The following is a 17,221-nucleotide window of genomic DNA, read 5'->3' on the forward strand; positions in this document are numbered from 1 at the left end:
TGGATCACAAGGTCAGGAGATCGAGACCATACTGGTTAACATGGTGAAACCTCATCTCTGCTAAAAAATACACACAAAAAAAACTAGCCAGGCGAGGTGGCGGGCGCCTGTAGTCCCAGCTACTCGGGAGGCTGAGGCAGGAGAATGGCATAAACCTGGGAGGTGAAGCTTGCAGTGAGCTGAGATCCGGCCACTGCACCCCAGCCTGGGTGACAGAGCGAGACTCCGTCTCAAAAAAAAAAAAAAAAAAGAAAGCATCTATCTTTAAAAGTTGATGTTTCAAAACTCTATGAATGGGGCCAGGCACGGTGGCTCATGCCTGTAATCCCAGCACTTTGGGAGGCCGAGGCGGGCGGATCACTTGAGGTTGGGAGTTCGAGAACAGCGTGACCAACATGGAGAAACTCCATCACTACTAAAAATTCAAAATTAGCTGGGCGTGGTGGCACATGCCTGTAATCCCAGCTACTCGGGAGGCAGGAGAATTGCTTGAACCTGGGAGGCAGAGATTGTAGTGAGCCGAAATCACGCCATTACGCTCCAATCTGGGCAACAAGAGCAGAACTCCATCTCAGAAAAAATAAAATAAAAATAAATAAAAATAAAATAAAAAATCAGCCAAGTGTGGTGGTGTGCGCCCGTAGTCCCAGCTACTCGGGAGGCTGAGGCAGGAGAATCTCTTGAACCCGGGAGGCAGAGGTTGCAGTGAGCCAAGATCACACCACTACACTCCAGCCTGGGCGACAGAGCAAGACTACGTCTCAAAAAAAAAAAAAAAAAAAAAAAAAAAACCATACAAACAAAAAACTCTGTGAATTTTTAATATGAAAGATTTTTTGGTGAAAGGGAGGGTTTGGAGAAGAGTTAGATGAGTCAAATCATGTAAATCTTAACACTGATGATGGTCAGCGATCAACAAACCATATCTGCCATTATTATGGCTAATAACTGCATCACATACAGAACGTTATTGGTCTTTTTCTAACTGTCAGTCTCTCTCTCTCTCTTTTTATTTTTTATTTATTTATTTTTTTGAGATGAAGTCTCTCTCTCTCACTCAGGTGCTAGAGTGTAGTGATGTGATCTCAGCTCACTGCAACCTCCACCTCAAGCAATTCTCCTGCCTCAGTCTCCCAAGTAGCTGGGAGTACAGGCACGTGCCACCATGCCCGGCTAATTTTTATGTTTTTAGTAGAGTAGGGGTTTCACTATGTTGGCCAGGCTGGTCTTGAACTCCTGACCTCAAGTGATCCAACCACCTTGGCCTCCCAAAGTGCTGGGATTATAGGCATGAGCCACCTCGTCTGGCCTACATCTTCTTCAATTATTTTTGTTATTGTTTTTTCGTTTGTTTGTTTTTTGAGTCAGGGTCTCGCTCTGTTGCCCAGGCTGGAGTGCAATCATGTGATCTAAGCTCACTGTAACCTCCACCTCCTGGGCTTAAGGGGTCCTCCCACCTCAGCCTCCCGAGTGACTGGGATCACAGGCACGTGCCACCACGCCTGGCTAATTTTTTGTATTTTTGGTAGAAACAAGATTCTGTCACGTTGCCCAGGCTGGTCTCGAACTCATGACCTCCAGAGACCCTCCCATCTCAACCTCTCAGTGTTGAGATTACAGGCATGAATCACTGGGCCCGGCCTCATTTTTCAATATGCACCCAGTGACCATGTAAGTATTGTTAACCCACTCAGGTGGGTGTGGGCGGATCTCTATACCATCCCCTCCGGGTCCACCACCCCATCCTCCCCGTGCCCGCCGTGAGATGGAAGCACCCCCACCTCTTCTTTCTGCCACTCTGCGTCTCCTCTGCTGCCCCCTGGTGGCAATCCTGGCCCTTGGGTCTCCCCAGCGCTGGTTCTCTGACCCTGTCCTGGTCACATTTAGCAAGTGTCCCAATCCTCTTAAGCCAGGCCAGCCTCAGCAGAGCAGGGAGAGAATTAGATCCGATTTGGAGGCAGGAGATACCCGACAGGCTACTGGGGAAGGGGATGGGGACAGAGAGCTTGGATAAAACAAAAGCCCCTCCTGCTTTGGGAAGTCGAAGCTGGCAAATTGCTGGAGCCCAGGAATTCGAGACCAGCCAGACAACACAGCAATACCCCGTTTCTATAATAATATTTTTAAAAAAGAAAAGAAACCAAAGGCTGAACAACTTGAGCTTACAAAGAAGAGCTTCAGTGGACTGACAGACATCAGATGCATAAAAGTCCATGGGTTCACAATGGTCCTCAAAAGAGAGAGAAAAAAACTAGAGAAAGTTGTTGAGGCTCCAATTTAATGTTCTGAAAACTGCTAAATTAAAAAGAATCTCCTGGCCAGGCGCAGTGTGGTTCACACCTGTATGGCTGGGCACAGTGACTCACACCTCTAATCCCAGTACTTTGGGAGGCCGAGGCAGGTGGATCACCCGAGGTGAGGAGTTTGAGACCAGCCTGGCCAACAGGGTGAAACCCCGTCTCTACTAAAAATACAAAAAAAGGCCAGGTGCGGTGGCTCAAGCGTGTAACCCCAGCACTTGGGGAGGCCAAGGCGGGAGGATAACAAGATCAAGATATCGAGACCATCCTGGCCAACATGGTGAAACCCCATCTCTACTAAAAATACAAAAATTAGCCAGGCGCGGTGATGGATCCCTGTAATCCCAGCTACTCAGGAGGCTGAGGCAGGAGAATCGCTTCAACCCGGGAGGCAGAAGTTGCAGTGAGCCAAGATCTTGCCACTGCACTCCAGCCTGGGCGACAGAGGGAGACTCCATCTCAAAAAAAGAAAAAGAAAAAAAAGAGTTTAATTGGATTATTTGTAACACAAAAGTTAAATGCTTGAGGGAATAGATACCTCATTTACCCTGATGTTATTAGTATGCATTGTATGCCTGTATCAAAATAGCCCATGTGCCCCATAGATAGATACACCTACTATGTACCCAGAAAATTTTTATTTTTATTATTTATTTATTTATTTATTTATTTATTTTTTGAGATGGAGTCTCACTGTCACCCAGGCTGGAGTGCAGTGGAACCATCTCGGCTCACTGCAACCTCCGTCTCCTGGCTTCAAGCGATTCTCCTGCCTCAGCCTCCCGAGTAGCTGGGACTACAGGAGCGCAACACGACGCCCGGCTCCTTTTCGCATTTTTAGTAGAGACAGGGTTTCGCCAGGTTAGCCAGGATGGTCTCGATCTCTTGACCTCGTGATCCGCCCTCCTCGGTCTCCCAAAGTGCTGGGATTACAGGCGTGAGCCACCGCACACGGCTACATTTTCATTTTTAAAAAGAAAGTGTCATGTCACCAATCCAAAGATGGTGTTTCACTTGAGTCTCCTAAATCTAGATGACCGGAAGTGATTCCTGGTGACCCACAGGGATTCCACAGTGATTCCTGGTCTTCCGCGGTGACCCGAGGCGAACTGAGAAGATGCAGTTCTCAGACGTGGCCACATGCTGTCGCTGTTATAAAAGAATTCTTGGTGTCTCCCTTTCCAGGCTGGTTGATGTTCATACTGAATTCTTTGAAGGTGGGAATTGTCTTGATTACTCCAAAATCAGATGGTGGCGTTTTCATGCATACAGTACAATTAAAATAAGAGCCCTGGTAGATATTTGTAGTGCTCACCAAGTTTTCAAGTTCTCATCTCCTTCCTAAACATAGGAAAATTAGGTTCCCCAGCCAAGTTCTGCAGGTGGGCGGGAGTTTCGTGGTAGGGGTTCGGAAAGTGGGCGGGGCTGTATAACTGGTTCTGGCCAATGGGCTGTGAGGAAAGCTGATACGCATCACTTCCGGGCTGACGCCTTTAGCAGCGAATGCCTGCTCTGAAGGCCAAGGCGGGAAAGATCGCTTGAAGCCAGGTTCGAGACCAACCTGAGCAACACAGCAAGGCCTCCCACAGTGCTCCATCCCCGCCCAGTTCCCCTCCAAAACGAAAAAAATAAATTAGCTGGGAGTAGTGGTGCGCTTGTAGTCCCAGCTGGTCGGGAGGCTGAGGGGGCAAGATGGCTTGAGCCCAGAAGTTCCAGGCTGCAGTGAACCGCGATCATGCCACTACACTCCAGCCTGGGCAACAGAGCAATACCTTCCTGTCTTTAAAAACAAGAAAAGCAGGCCGGGCGCGGTGGCTCACATCTGTAATCCCAGTACTTTGGGAGGCCGAGGCAGGTAGATCACCAGGTCAGGAGTTCGAGACCAGCCTGGCCGACATGGTGAAACCCCATTTTTGTAAAAATACAAAAATTAGCTAGATGTGGTGATGTATGCCTGTAGTCCCAGCTGGTCGGGAGGCTGAGGCAAGACAATCGCTTGAACCTGGGAGGTGAAGGTTGCAGTGAACTGAGATCACGCCACTGCACTCCAGCCTGGGCAATAGAGTAAGACTCCGTCTCAAAAAAAATGAAAGAAAAGCCAGTGCAAGATTGCCTATGCTCTCTCCACTCTGTTCACTAAAGCTGCTTTGGGGCCAGGTGCAGCAACAGGATGCAGAATTGCACTGTCTGATAACAAGCACATATTACATGGGTTGAATGTTATTTTTTTCTTTTTTTGAAACACTCTGTCGCCCGGGCTGGAGGGCAGTGGTGCCATCACAGCTCACTGCAGCCTCGACCTCCTGGGCTCAAGCAATCCTCCCACCTCAGCCTCCCAAGTAGCTGAGATTACAGGCATGCACCACCATGCCCGGCTGTTTTTTGTATTTTTTGTAGAGACAGGGTCTTACTATGTTGCCCAGGCTGGTCTCAAACTCCAGGGCTCAAGTGATCCTCCCAGCTCAGCCTCCCAAGTGTTAGGATTCCAGGCGTAAGCCACCATGCCTGGCAAAATGTAAATTTAATCACTCAGTTCCTTGGTCATGCCACATTTCAAGTTGTCACCAGCAACATGAAGTCAGTGACTATGGTGTTAGGCAGGGCAGATAGAGAAAAATTCCATCGTGCTGGCCAGCGCAGTGGCTCTCCCTGTAATCCCACCACTTTGGGAGGCCGAGGTTGGCGGACCACCTGAGGTTAGGCGTTTTGCGACCAACCTGGTCAACATGGTGAAACCCATCTCTACTAAAAATACATTAAAAAAAAAAAATTAGCTGGGCGTGGTGGCTACAGGCGGGTGCCTGTAATCTCAGCTACTTGGGAGGCTGAGGCAGGAGAATCGCTTAAACCCGGGGGGGTAGAAGTTGCAGTGAGCCAAGGTCCCGCCATTGCACTCCAGCCTGGGGAACAAGAGTGAAACTCCATCTCAAAAAAAAACAAAAAAAAAAGAAAAATTCCATCGTGTAGGAAGTTCTGTTGTACAGCATTGCTCTAGATTTCTGACTAGAAGCAGGAGAACTGTTGCCCTGGAGACAGCTTTGCATGTGCTGTGTTCATCCATGGAGATTTGTTTGTTCTGGTTTGTTCCCACTGAAGCATAAGCCAACCTAGCCTGGCCCTGCCAGATTTCTTGCTTAAAGAACTGAAAAGTCATGTGTCATTTAAACGATTAACTGGTGCCACAGTGTGGCTTGGCTAACAGGTGGAGTGCTGACAGCTGAGGATGATGATAACCGGCTGACCTCAAATGTGAGACCAGTTGGCAAATGGGATTACGCAACCTCCACTGAGTCTCAGATGTTCAGATGCCACTGTCTGTGATCTCTCTACCTAGCTTAGAACTATACCACCAAGGCCGGGAGCAGTGGCTCACGCCTGTAATTCCAGCATTTTGGGAGGCCAACGCAGGCAGATCACCTGCGGTCAGGAGTTTGAGACCAGTCTGGCCAACATGATGAAACCCCATCTCTACTAAAACACACACACACGTTAGCCAGGCATGGTGGCATACACCCGTAATCCCAGCTACTCGGAAGACTGAGGCAGGGCATTGCTTAAACCAGGGAGGTAGAGGTGGTTGCAGCGTGCCAAGATCGCGCCACTGCTCTGCACTCCAGCTTCAGCGACAGAACGAGACTCCATCTCAAAAAAAAAAAAAAAAAAAAAAAAAACCTACACCACCAGGCCAGGGTCTGTGGCTCATGCCAGTAATCCCAGCGTATTGGGAGGCCAAAGCAGGAGGATCACTTGAGGTCAGGAGTTTGAGACCACCTGGGCAAAATAGCAAGACTCCATGTCTACAAAAAAACAAAAAAAAGAAAATAAGCCAGGCATGATGGCATGTGCCTGTGGTTCCAGGTACACAGGAGGCTGAGGTAGGAGGATCACTTGAGCCCAGGAGGTCGAGGCTGCAGTGAGCCACGATCCTACCACAGCACTCTAGCTGGGTGACACAGGGAGAACCTTAGAAAAAAGATGAACTGTACTACACTACCAAAGGACTGTCATACTAAGAAAATCTCAGAATCATTAGAAATGAAGCCACGTGGGGACTTGTTTCTTTGAAACAGTGTCTCACTGTGTCGCCCAGGATGGAGTATAGTGGCATAATCTCGGCTCACTGCAACCTCTGCTTCCCAAGTTGAAGTGATTCTCATACCTCAGCCTCCTGAGTAGCTGGGACCACAGGCACCTGCCACCACCCAGCTAATTTTTGTATTTTTAGTAGAGATGGGGTTTCACCATGTTGGCCAGGCTGGTCTCAAACTCGTGGCCTAAAGCAATTCGCCTACCCTGGCCTCCCAAAGTGCTGGGATCACAAGCATGAGCCACTGCACCCGGCCTCTTGATGCTATTGTTGATGGCTGTCTTACGTTTCCCAAATGTCACTGGGCAGAGATCCATGGAACGTGGTGGGTTTCAGGAGTCAGCAGCATTTGACTTGGGGGAGGAACCATTTTATTTCTGTCCTCCCAGAATGAGTGAGTCAAGGTGTGAGTGAATCAGTTTAAAATTGTACCTGATTGGAGTAAAATGTGCATGCACTTCACGGCTATCAATAGTTACAAAAACAGCCGGGCGTGGCAGCTCACGCCTATAATCCCAGCACTTTGGGAGGCCGAGGGCGGGTAAATCACGAGGTCAGGAGTTCAAGACCAGCCTGATCAACATGGTGAAACCCTGTCTCTACTAAAAATATAAAATCCTATTAGCCGGGCATGATGGCACAAGCCTGTAGTCCCAGCTACTCAGGAGGCTGAGGCAGGAGAATCGCTTCAACCCGGGAGGCAGAGGTTGCAGTAAGCCGAGATCACACCACTGCATTCCAGCCTGGGTGACAGAGCGAGACTCTGTCTCAAAAATAAATAAATGAGAATAAATAAAAATACAAAAATTAGGCCTGGCACGGTGGTTCACACCTGTAGTCCCAGCACTTTGGGAGGCTGAGGCGGGAGGGACACAAGGTCAGGAATTCGAGACCCATCTGGCCAACATAGCCAAACTCCATCTCTAATAAAAATACAAAAAAAGGCCGGGCGTGGTGGCTCAAGCCTGTAATCCCAGCACTTTGGAAGGCCGAGACGGGCGGATCACGAGGTCAGGAGATCGAGACCATCCTGGCTAACACGGTGAAACCCCGTCTCTACTAAAAAATACAAAAAAAAAAAACTAGCTGGGCGAGGCAGCAGGCGCCTATAGTCCCAGCTACTCGGGAGGCTGAGGCAGGAGAATGGCATGAACCCAGCAGGCGGCGCGTGCAGTGAGCCGAGATCCGGCCACTGCACTCCAGCCTGGGTGACAGAGTGAGACTCCGTCTCAAAGAAAAAGAAAAAATACAAAAAATTAGCTGGGCATGGTGGCGGGCACCTGTAATTCCAGCTACATGGTAGGCTGAGGCAGGAGAATCACTTGAACCCGGGAGGCGGAGGTTGCAGTGAGCCGAGATTGTGCCACTGCACACCAGCCTGGGCGACAGAACAAGACTCCATCTCAACAAACAAAAAAGAAAAAAAAAAAAAGAAAAAGAAAAAGAAAAATTAGCCAGGCATGGTGGTGCACACCTGTGGGCCCAGCTACTCCGGAGGCTGAGACAGGAGAATCACTGGAACCTGGGAAAGAGAGGTTGCAGTGAGCTGGGATCGCACCACTCCACTCCAGAGCCAGACTGTCTCAAAAAATAATAACCTCAGCATTGCTGTAAGGTGCTTCCTTACAGAGGGCTGGTGCACTCAACACTCAACATGCGGACGCTCATTTTTGGGACAGGGTCCTGGAGGGAGGAGGCCCAGGGGTAAAACAGGATACACTCCTCACAGGCACATTCGGTTAAATTCCTCCAATATTTATTGGATCGTGAATGGTTTGCAAACATCGCCGCAACCAGAAACTCACCCATCCTGATGCCTCTCTTGGCTTCCCCTTAAGAAGGATGCCTGAGGCGGGACATCCCCCAAACTCCAGGGGACAACTGGGGAAGACATGGGGTATGCAAAGAGATATGATGAAACCAGGGGACAGGAGGATGGTGGGGTGGGGTGGATTCCGGGGAAGACACATACACACAGACTCCCACACAGAGGCAAAGACCAGCGGCATCAATCTCTGCCCCCAACAGCAGCCACGAGAACATCAGGGAAAGACCAGGCGTCCACAAGACTTTTCGGTCCTTCCTATCATGAAGCGTCTGCTGAGAGGGGCTGGGCCAAGGTCGCTGGACTGTGGAGAGAAAAAGAGGTGGTTGGGGGAGGGAGTCAGTTTGCGGGAAGAGGCCAGGCTTGGGGCCCGTGTTAAAAGGAAGAAAGATAGCCGGGTGCCGTGGCTCACGTCTGTAATCCCAGCACTTTGCGAGGCTGAGGCGGGCGGATCGCTTGAGCCCAGGAGTTTGAGATCAGTCTGGGCAACATGGTGAAAAAAACCCATCTCTACAAAAACTAGAAAAATTAGCTGGGCGTGGTGGTGCACAACTGTAATCCCAGTTACTCGGGAGGCTGAGGCAGGAGAATCCCTTGGGCCTGAGAGGTGGAGGTTGCACTGAGCTGAGATCGTGCCACTGCACTCCAGCCTGGGTGACAGAGCGATACTGTCTCAAAAACAAAAAAAAAGAATTCAAAGCCTGCATGGTGGTACCCCGCCCCCACGCTCAATAGCACCAGTCCACGATGCATTCAGCTGATGCAGCTTTGGAATTAGGCAATTCCATTTTTCTTTTCCTTTATGTTAGAGGGATTTGCTTTGTTTCAGACCTGCACATAAGGCAAGATATCGTTTCTGCATTACTTCATATTGGCACGTCCCAAGTCACACTGAACATGACCTCATTCTGCTCTGGTGAAGAATTCTAGGAAATGGAACTTCAGCGTAATGCATCTGAAACTAGTTTTCTGGCACAAGGCATGCTGGGAGCTGGTACTTGGGCCCACAGTGTGTTGGGATGGGACACTTTGTTCTTGATCAGCATGGAGAGGGAACTGGTGCTGAAGTTTAGAGGGGGGTAAAAAGTATCTCCGGGCACGGTCGCTCATGCCTGTAATCCCAGCACTTTGGGAGGCCGAAGCAGGCGGATCACCTGAGGTCAGGAGTTCAAAACCAGCCTGGCTAACACTGTGAAACCCTGTCTCTACTAAAAAATACAAAAAATTAGCCGGGCATGGTGGCAGGTGCCTGTAGTCCCAGTTATTCGGGAGGCTGAGGCAAGAGAATGGCATGAACCTGGGAGGCGTAGCTTGCAGTGAGCCGAGATCGTGCCAATGCACTCTAGCCTGGGCGACAGAGCGAGTCTCCGTCTTAAAACAAGACAAGACAAAACAAAACAAAAAAATACAAAAATTAGCCGGGCGTGGTGGCAGACATCTGTAATCCCAGCTACTCAAGAGGCTGAGACATGAGAATCCCTTGAACCCAGGAGGCAGATGTTACAGTGGGCTGAGATCATGCCACTGCACTCCAGCCTGGGCGACAGAGCCAGACTCCACCTCAAAAAGTAAACTATGCTCTAGGCTCTGGAGTGCCAGAGACCAGAACAAAAGGCTAGTAACTATTACTACAAAGGGCTAGTAAAAGTTCTAGAATGGGTTGGGTTTCAAGCTTATCTGGACCATACTGGCTTAAAAACTGGAAAATCAGCCGGGCGCGGTGGCGCAAGCCTGTAATCCCAGCACTTTGGGAGGCCAAGACGGGCGGATCACGATGTCAGGAGATCGAGACCATCCCGGCTAACACGGTGAAACCACGTCTCTACTAAAAATACAAAAAACTAGCCGGGCGAGGTGGTGGGCGCCTGTAGTCCCAGCTACTCCGGAGGCTGAGGCAGGAGAATGGCATAAACCCGGGAGGCGGAGCTTGCAGTGAGCTGAGATGCGGCCACCGCACTCCATCCTGGGCGACAGAGCAAGACTCCGTCTCAAAAAAATAAAATAAAATAAAATAATTTTAAAAATTTAAAAAGAAAACTGGAAAATCAGACTCAGAAGGTCCTGGAAAGTAGTAACTTTGTTCCTGAGATTCATATACAAATTGCCACTTGTTCCACAATGTATTAGGTTGGAAACAATACTTGGTTCAGAGTGTATAAGGAGGCCGGGTGCAGTGGCTCACGCCTGTAATCCCACCACTTTGGGAGGCCAAGGCAGGTGGATCACCTGAAGTCAGGAGTTCAAGACCAGCCTGGCCAACATGGTGAGACCTACTACAAATACAAAAATTAGCCGGGTGTGGTGGTGGAAACCTGTAATCCCAGCTACTTGGGAGGCTGAGGCAGGAGAATTGCTTGAACCCAGGAGGCAGAGGCTGCAGTGAGCCGAGATCACGCCCGGAAGACAGAGGGAGACTCCATCTCAAAAAGAAAAACAGTATATAAGGAACCAGTAGCCAAGTCCGGGAACTAGTGGTGAATTCTAGTGTTTGGGGGCTGGCTCACATTTCTCAATTGCTGGGCCGGGAAGGGGAGCTCAGGTTTACAGTGTGTTGGGAGCTGGTGGTGTGTTTCATTCTCAGCTCTACGGGGGGAACTGGGAGTCAGCTCTAGGGTTGTTTTGGAGCAGATAATCTGTTCTAGAGTTAGCATTTGTTTCCAGAGCGTTCTTGGACTCATGTTCAGTTCTAAAGTGGCTATGTTTCTGCAGCTGGATGAGGTCTGGAATATTCCTAGAACTAATTCTCAGGTTCCGAGCCCAATGATAATTAGTGACCTACTCGAAATCGTGGAGCAAGGAAATTCTGTCTCAAAACATGCTGGGAACTTGGCCGGACGCTGTTACATGACCTGCTCGGTTGGGAACTGTTTCCTAGCAATGGTACAAAGACTACAGTTCCGGATTCTGAACCGTTGGGTGGCCAGCACTTTTCATTCCCAAACCGGGAGAGCTGTTTTAGGGCAGACCTCTGACCCCACCAACAGCTCAGCTGTCATCCTGCACACCTCTGACCCTATCTCAGTTGTCACCCTGCACACCTCCGACTCCACCAACTCAGCTGTCATCCTGCACACCTCTGACGCCATCACCATCTCAGCCATCACCCTGCACACCTGACCCCACCGTCTCAGCTGTCATCCCGCACACCTCTGACCCCACCACCGTCTCAGCTGTCATCCCGCACACCTCTGACGCCATCACCATCTCAGCCGTCACCCTGCACACCTGACCCCACCACTGTCTCAGCTGTCATCCCGCACACCTCTGACCCCATCATCATCTCAGCTGTCACCCTGCACACCTCTGACCCCATCTCACCACCAGGGTCTAACTTTATCCTGCTCGCTCTGAGGACACACGTGATGTCCTCTGACATCTCCTAGGCTCTCCACCCTGGGCCAAGGAGTCAGAGCATGGGGCAGGGAGGAGATCCAAAGGGTGGTGTCCCTGTCTAGTGGGCCCCCTCACCTCTGCCTTCGGGGCGCATTAGCCCTGAGCCAAAGCGGCTTTGATGGCGGCCACCAGCTTCAGAAACTTGCTTTCTGTGTCCACATAGCCATCGCCTTTCTAGGGAGGAGAGGAAGAGGGAAGGGGTGAGCTGGGACCAAGACACCAACCTCAGCCCCGAGCCCACGCTAGCCCCAAAACGAGGCAGGACGGACAGACAGAGACATACCTTCTTAGAGTGAACCAGCTTCCCGGCTACCGTTACTTCAAAGAACCCGGTGGCCTGGGGAGTCCCCTCGCCGCGCTGAGGAAAGGGGGTGGGGGGGATGTTGGAGGGGCTGAGACGTCCTGTTGGGGAGACCCTCCCCTTCCCAGGGGATGGAGAACATGGGTGAAGGGAGTAGGGCCAACCTAACGACCCCCCCCCAGTGCCATCCAGGCCTAAGGGACCGACACAGTGGCTGTATTCAAGTCTTTCTCCCCATCCCAAGACTCACGATGTCCAGGCGGCCGGGGAACTCATCTTCTAACTTCTTCTTGAGCTGAAGATACTGAAAACGCGGTGCGAGGTCACAGCAGGGGTCATACCAGTCAGCCCCCCTCCGATATGCACTCTACCCCTCCCCAGCTTCCGGGAATGTCCCCGGGTATCCACCCTGCTTACCTTGGACTTGTAGCCTCAAGCGCCACTGGTAGGTGAGTCCAAGACATCGGTCCCAGGGGAGAGAGGGAGAAGTGGGGGATGGGGAGAGGAGGGTAGAGACAGGCGGTGGGGGGAGAGAGCAAGGTGGGGCCAGGAAGAAATAAAGAGGAACACAGATGACCAAGCAGAAGAGGTGACAGATGCCCTCAAGGGAGAGGACAGGCACCAGCCAGGCAGAGTGTTGGAGCACAGCACAGGGGGTGGCGCAGGGACACACCGAAAACCAACACCAAGCAAGAGACAGAGAAGGGGGAGCGGAAAAAGGGGAGAGAGGAGCCGAGACCACAAATACGAGACGGGGACAGGGGGAAAACCAGGAGAACTGGATTAGGAGAAGAACAGCACAAATAAGGTCCCCACCCACTCCCTGTGCCCACCACCCTCACCCACAGCCCTTGAGAAACTCCAAGGAAAACCCTGCAGGCTCCTGGATTCTTACACCACGCCCTGGCAATTTCTGTATTTTCACAATGTTGGCCAGGCTGGTCTGGAAGTCCTGACCTCAGGGGATCCGCCTGCATCTGCCTCCGCCTCCGAAAGTGCTGAGATTACAGGCATGAGCCACCGCACCCTGGCCCTGCGGCTCCTAGATTCTGAACACCTTCCCAGTCCCCAGGGTGAAATACAAGCTCGCCCAACCCCCACAGCAGGCTATTTTGGGACTGGAATCTGGTGCACACGCCTGGTAGGCGTCTCAAAATGTCACTCTTGCCTCTGCTTTGTCGAGCAGGCAGAGACATTGGAAAGCTGATGGCGAACCCCGGTTCCAGTTACCCCTGTCACCTGCAGTCCAGACTTGAAGCTACTGACCTGCCCCCACCCCAGTCCCAGCCTGTTTTCTCACCTGTAAGACGAAACTAAAATTCCCCTCTCTTTAATTTACACTTTTTGTTTTTTGTTTTTTGAGACAGAGTCTCGCTCTGCTGCCCAAGTTGGAGTGCAGTTGTGCAATCTCAGCTCACTGCAACCTCCACCTTCCGGGCTCCAGTGATCCTCCTGCCTCAGCCTCCGAAGTAGCAGGGACTACAGGTGCGTGCCACCATGCCAGGCTAAGTTTTCAAGTTTCTGTAGAGACCAGGGCTCACCCTGTTGCCCAGGCTGGTCTCGAACTCTTGGGCTAAACTGATCCCCCCGCCTCAGCCTCCCAAAGTGTCTGGACTACAGGCGTTATCAACAACAGCGCCTGGCCTAAAATTCCCCTCTCTTAAGGGATTCCTGGGAGGATAAATTCATTGGACACGTGTTTATTAAATACCTACTGCATGCCAGCACAGTATTAGGTGCTGGGGAGTAGAGAGAACGTAAAGTAATTCATATCCTACCCTATTATATCCTTCCTGAGACTTGTAGAAATTAAGCGTGTTCAGTGCTGACACAGAGCTTCCCTCTGGCCACAGACGGGAAAACTGAGGCCAGAAAAGGAGTGGGGTTCGTGGGCAAGGGAACCCACTGGGCAGAGGTCAACAATTCAAGTGCTTTTGAAACACAGGCTGAGACATTCTCGAACCTTCTGAGTTCTCACTGTCCCCACCCCGCGACTGTTCGGGATATTGGGGCAGAGGAAGCCTGAGGGTGAAGGAGCCTTAGGTCCCTTTACAAAGCTCATCACCAGCCCTTCCCAGCGGAGCCCCGGAGTCGGGGGTTCGAAACTGACACAGACCCGTCTCAGTCCCACCTTTTATAACCCGAGATGCCCAACGTGGCAAGCCGAAGAGAGGGTCGAGGCACCACCGCTCTGTTTTTCATCCCTCCGTACGCCCACCCCACCCACACCGGAATCCTTTTTCCCATACAGGGGTCCCCATGGGTCCTCTCCCCGACGCTCCCAGACCCCGGCTCCGAGGGTGCGGAGGATCGGGTCCCGGCGGGGGTCGGGGACAGGGGCCGCTGGCCGCTGCGCTTACCAATAAACGACTCGCACGGCGAGAGCCATGGCTCGGGGCCGCCACATCCGCTGCGGAGCGGACGCTCAGGCCACACCAATCTCCCACCTGGACGCCCTAGGTCTGCGCGAGTGCGGCGGGAACCTGCGCAGAAAGGATGGAGCCTCGGCTTCCTCTGGCGCCAACCAATACCAGGGAGGGGCGGTGGGCGGAGAGGCGCCGAGGCGGGGGACAAGGGAACCGCGCCCCCCAGCCCGAGGCCCTCACACAAGTCTCCTTCCCATCCCCCTGTTGGGCTGGAGAGAGTCTTGAGAGAGGCAGTCTCCAGGGGAAGCCCTCCGCGCGTCCCCTCCCAGGTACCCCCCGGCCAGAATGGTACGGCCCGCGGGGGGAGGTGGTTCAGGGCCCGCCACTCCCAGCTGGACCCGGAATCAGCCTCAAGGGTAGTCCTTGCACCGCGGGGGCTGGGGAACGGCGCGGTGGGGACAAAAGCAGGGCGCGATTCTCGAGTCCCTTACCTTTCCTGGAAAGGGCGAGAGGGACGAAGGGGGAAGGATTGGGGTAGACCAGGTGAGGGGGGAGAGAGGGGGTTGAGGGAGAGGTTTTCAGGGAGCGTTCCAGAGCGCACAGTTGCCTTATAAAGACCTGCAGCCGCAGGGCGCGGTGGCTCACGCCTGTAACCAGCGCTGTGGGAGGCAGAGGCGGGAGGATCGCTTGAGCCCAGGAATTCAAAACCAGCCTGGGCAACATGGCCAGATGCCTCTCTACAGAATAATAATTGTCATGCGCGTCCGTGGAAAGAGACCACCAAACAGGCTTTGTGTGAGCAATAAAGCTTTTTAGTCACCTGGGTGCAGGCGGCTGAGTCCGAAAAGAGAGTCAGGGAAGGGAGATAAGGGTGGGGCCCTTTTATAGGATTTGGGTAGGTAAAGGAAAATTCCAGTCAAAGGGGGGTTGTTCTCTGGCGGGCAGGAGTGGGAGTCATAAGGTGCTCAGTGGGGGAGCTTTTTGAGCCAGGATGAGCCAGGCACAAGATAATGTCATCGCTTAAGGCAAGGACCGGTCATTTTCACTTCTTTTGTGGTGGAATGTCATCAGTTAAGGCGGGGCAGGGCATTTTCACTTCTTTTGTGATTCTTCAGTTACTTCAGGCCATCTGGGCTTAGACGTGCAAGTCACAGGGGATGCGATGGCTTGGCTTGGGCTCAGAGGTCTGACAGTAATAATACTTTAGCAGCTGGGTGCGGTGGCTCACGCCTGTAATCCCAGCACTTTGGGAGGCCGAGGCAGGCGGATCACTTGAGGTCAGGAGTTGGAGACCAGCCTGGCCATCATGGTGAAACCCTGTCTCTACTAAAAATACAAAAATGAGCCAGATGCGGTGGCGTGCACCTGTAATCCCAGCTACTTGGGAGGCTGAGGCAGGAGAATCACTTGAACCCGGTAGGCGGAAGGCAGTGAGCTGAGATTGCAGCACTGCACTCCAGCCTGGGTGACAGAGCGAGACTGTATCCCCAAAAAAAAAAAAAGCTGTTGGGTTAACTCTATCTGGGATTTCCCTGTCCCCAGATCCCCTAGTCCTTACCTCTTAGAACCCTAGCAGACAAAATTCAAGTCAACTCCACCCACCTCGGTCTGATCCCCCTGATCTGGGGAGGATTTAATGAGCAAGTGCATGTAAAGCAACATAGGGGTGGGCAAAAAGTGAATGCCCCACAAACAGAGCTATCTTCTGTGGCTCCCAGAGCCGTCAACAAAAACCCAAACCTCTGCCTGGGCAACAAAGTGAGACCCCATCTCTATAAAAACAAATTATATATATAGATATGTATATACACAAAAATATATATACAAAATAAATATATACATACACTTTTTTTTTTTTTTTGAAACAGCGTCTCACTTTGTCACTCAGGCTGGAGTGCAGTGGCGCGATCTCAGCTCACTGCAACCTCCGCCTCCTCGGTTCACGCCATTCTCCTGCCTCAGCCTCCCAAGTAGCTGGGACTACAGGTGCCTGTCACCACGCCCAGCTAATTTTTTTTTTTATTTTTTTATTTTTAGTGGAGACGGGGTTTCACCATGTTAGCCGGGATGGTCTCGATCTCCTGACCTTGTGATCCGCCCCCCTCGGCCTCCCAAAGTGCTGGGATTACAGGTGTGAGCCACCGCACCCAGCCTTTTTGTGTGTGTGTGTGTGTGTGAGAGGGAGTCTCACTCTGTCGCCCAGGCTGGAGTGCAGTGGCGCAATCTTGGCTCACTGCAACCTCTGCCTCCCAGGTTCGAGCAATTCTCCTGCCTCAGCCTCCCAAGCTGGAACTACAGGCATATGCCACCATGCCCAGCTAATTTTTGTATTTTTAGTAGAGACGGGCTTTCACCATGTTGGCCAGGCTGGTCTCCAACTCCAGACCTCAAGTGATTTGCTCGCCTCGGCCTCCCAAAGTGCTGGAATTACACGTGTTGAGGACCAGGGCCGGCCCCAGCCAATTTTTAAAAATATTTTGTAGAGACAAGGTCTTGCTATGTTGTCCAGGCTGCTCTCAAACTCCTGGGCTTAAGTGATCCTCCTGTCTCAGCCTCCTAAACAGCAGGCATTATAGGCATGAGCTACCTCTCCAAGCCCAAATTTCTGAATTTTGTAAGGACACAAGTCATGATGGTTTAGGGATCATCCTACTCCAGTATGACCCCAACTGATTATATCTGCAATGACCCTACTTCCAGGTAAGGTCACGTTCTAAAGTATGGTGGGTTAAGACTTCAACATGCCAATTTTGGGAATGGACCCAATTTAACCCTAACATCATTCAGGCCGGGCGCGGTGGCTCACGCCTGTAATCCCAGCACTTTGGGAGGCCAAGGTGGGTGGATCACAAGGTCAGGAATTCGAGACAAGCCTGGTCAACAGGATGAATCCTCGTCTCTACTAAAAATACAAAAATTAGCCAGGCGTGGTGGCGGGCACCTGTAGTC

The 17,221-nt window shown here is 51.7% G+C and overlaps 1 protein-coding gene across 1 annotated transcript; it reads right to left on the reverse strand.

Annotated features, from left to right (window-relative positions):
* Nucleotides 1-8,121: 8,121 nt before the first annotated feature.
* On the reverse strand, nucleotides 8,122-14,496 carry SELENOW (selenoprotein W). Its single transcript, XM_023182429.2, has 6 exons — nucleotides 14,267-14,496; nucleotides 12,324-12,348; nucleotides 12,157-12,210; nucleotides 11,889-11,963; nucleotides 11,681-11,779; nucleotides 8,122-8,516 (listed from the first exon to the last, which is right to left on the reverse strand). Exons 1-5 carry the CDS (start codon nucleotides 14,311-14,313, stop codon nucleotides 11,699-11,701), a joined length of 282 nt encoding a protein of 93 aa, XP_023038197.1. The 5' UTR covers nucleotides 14,314-14,496; the 3' UTR covers nucleotides 8,122-8,516; nucleotides 11,681-11,698.
* Nucleotides 14,497-17,221: the final 2,725 nt, after the last annotated feature.

The sequence above is a fragment of the Piliocolobus tephrosceles genome, chromosome 21, assembly GCF_002776525.5.
Source record: "Piliocolobus tephrosceles isolate RC106 chromosome 21, ASM277652v3, whole genome shotgun sequence".
NCBI classification, from domain to species: domain Eukaryota; kingdom Metazoa; phylum Chordata; class Mammalia; order Primates; family Cercopithecidae; genus Piliocolobus; species Piliocolobus tephrosceles.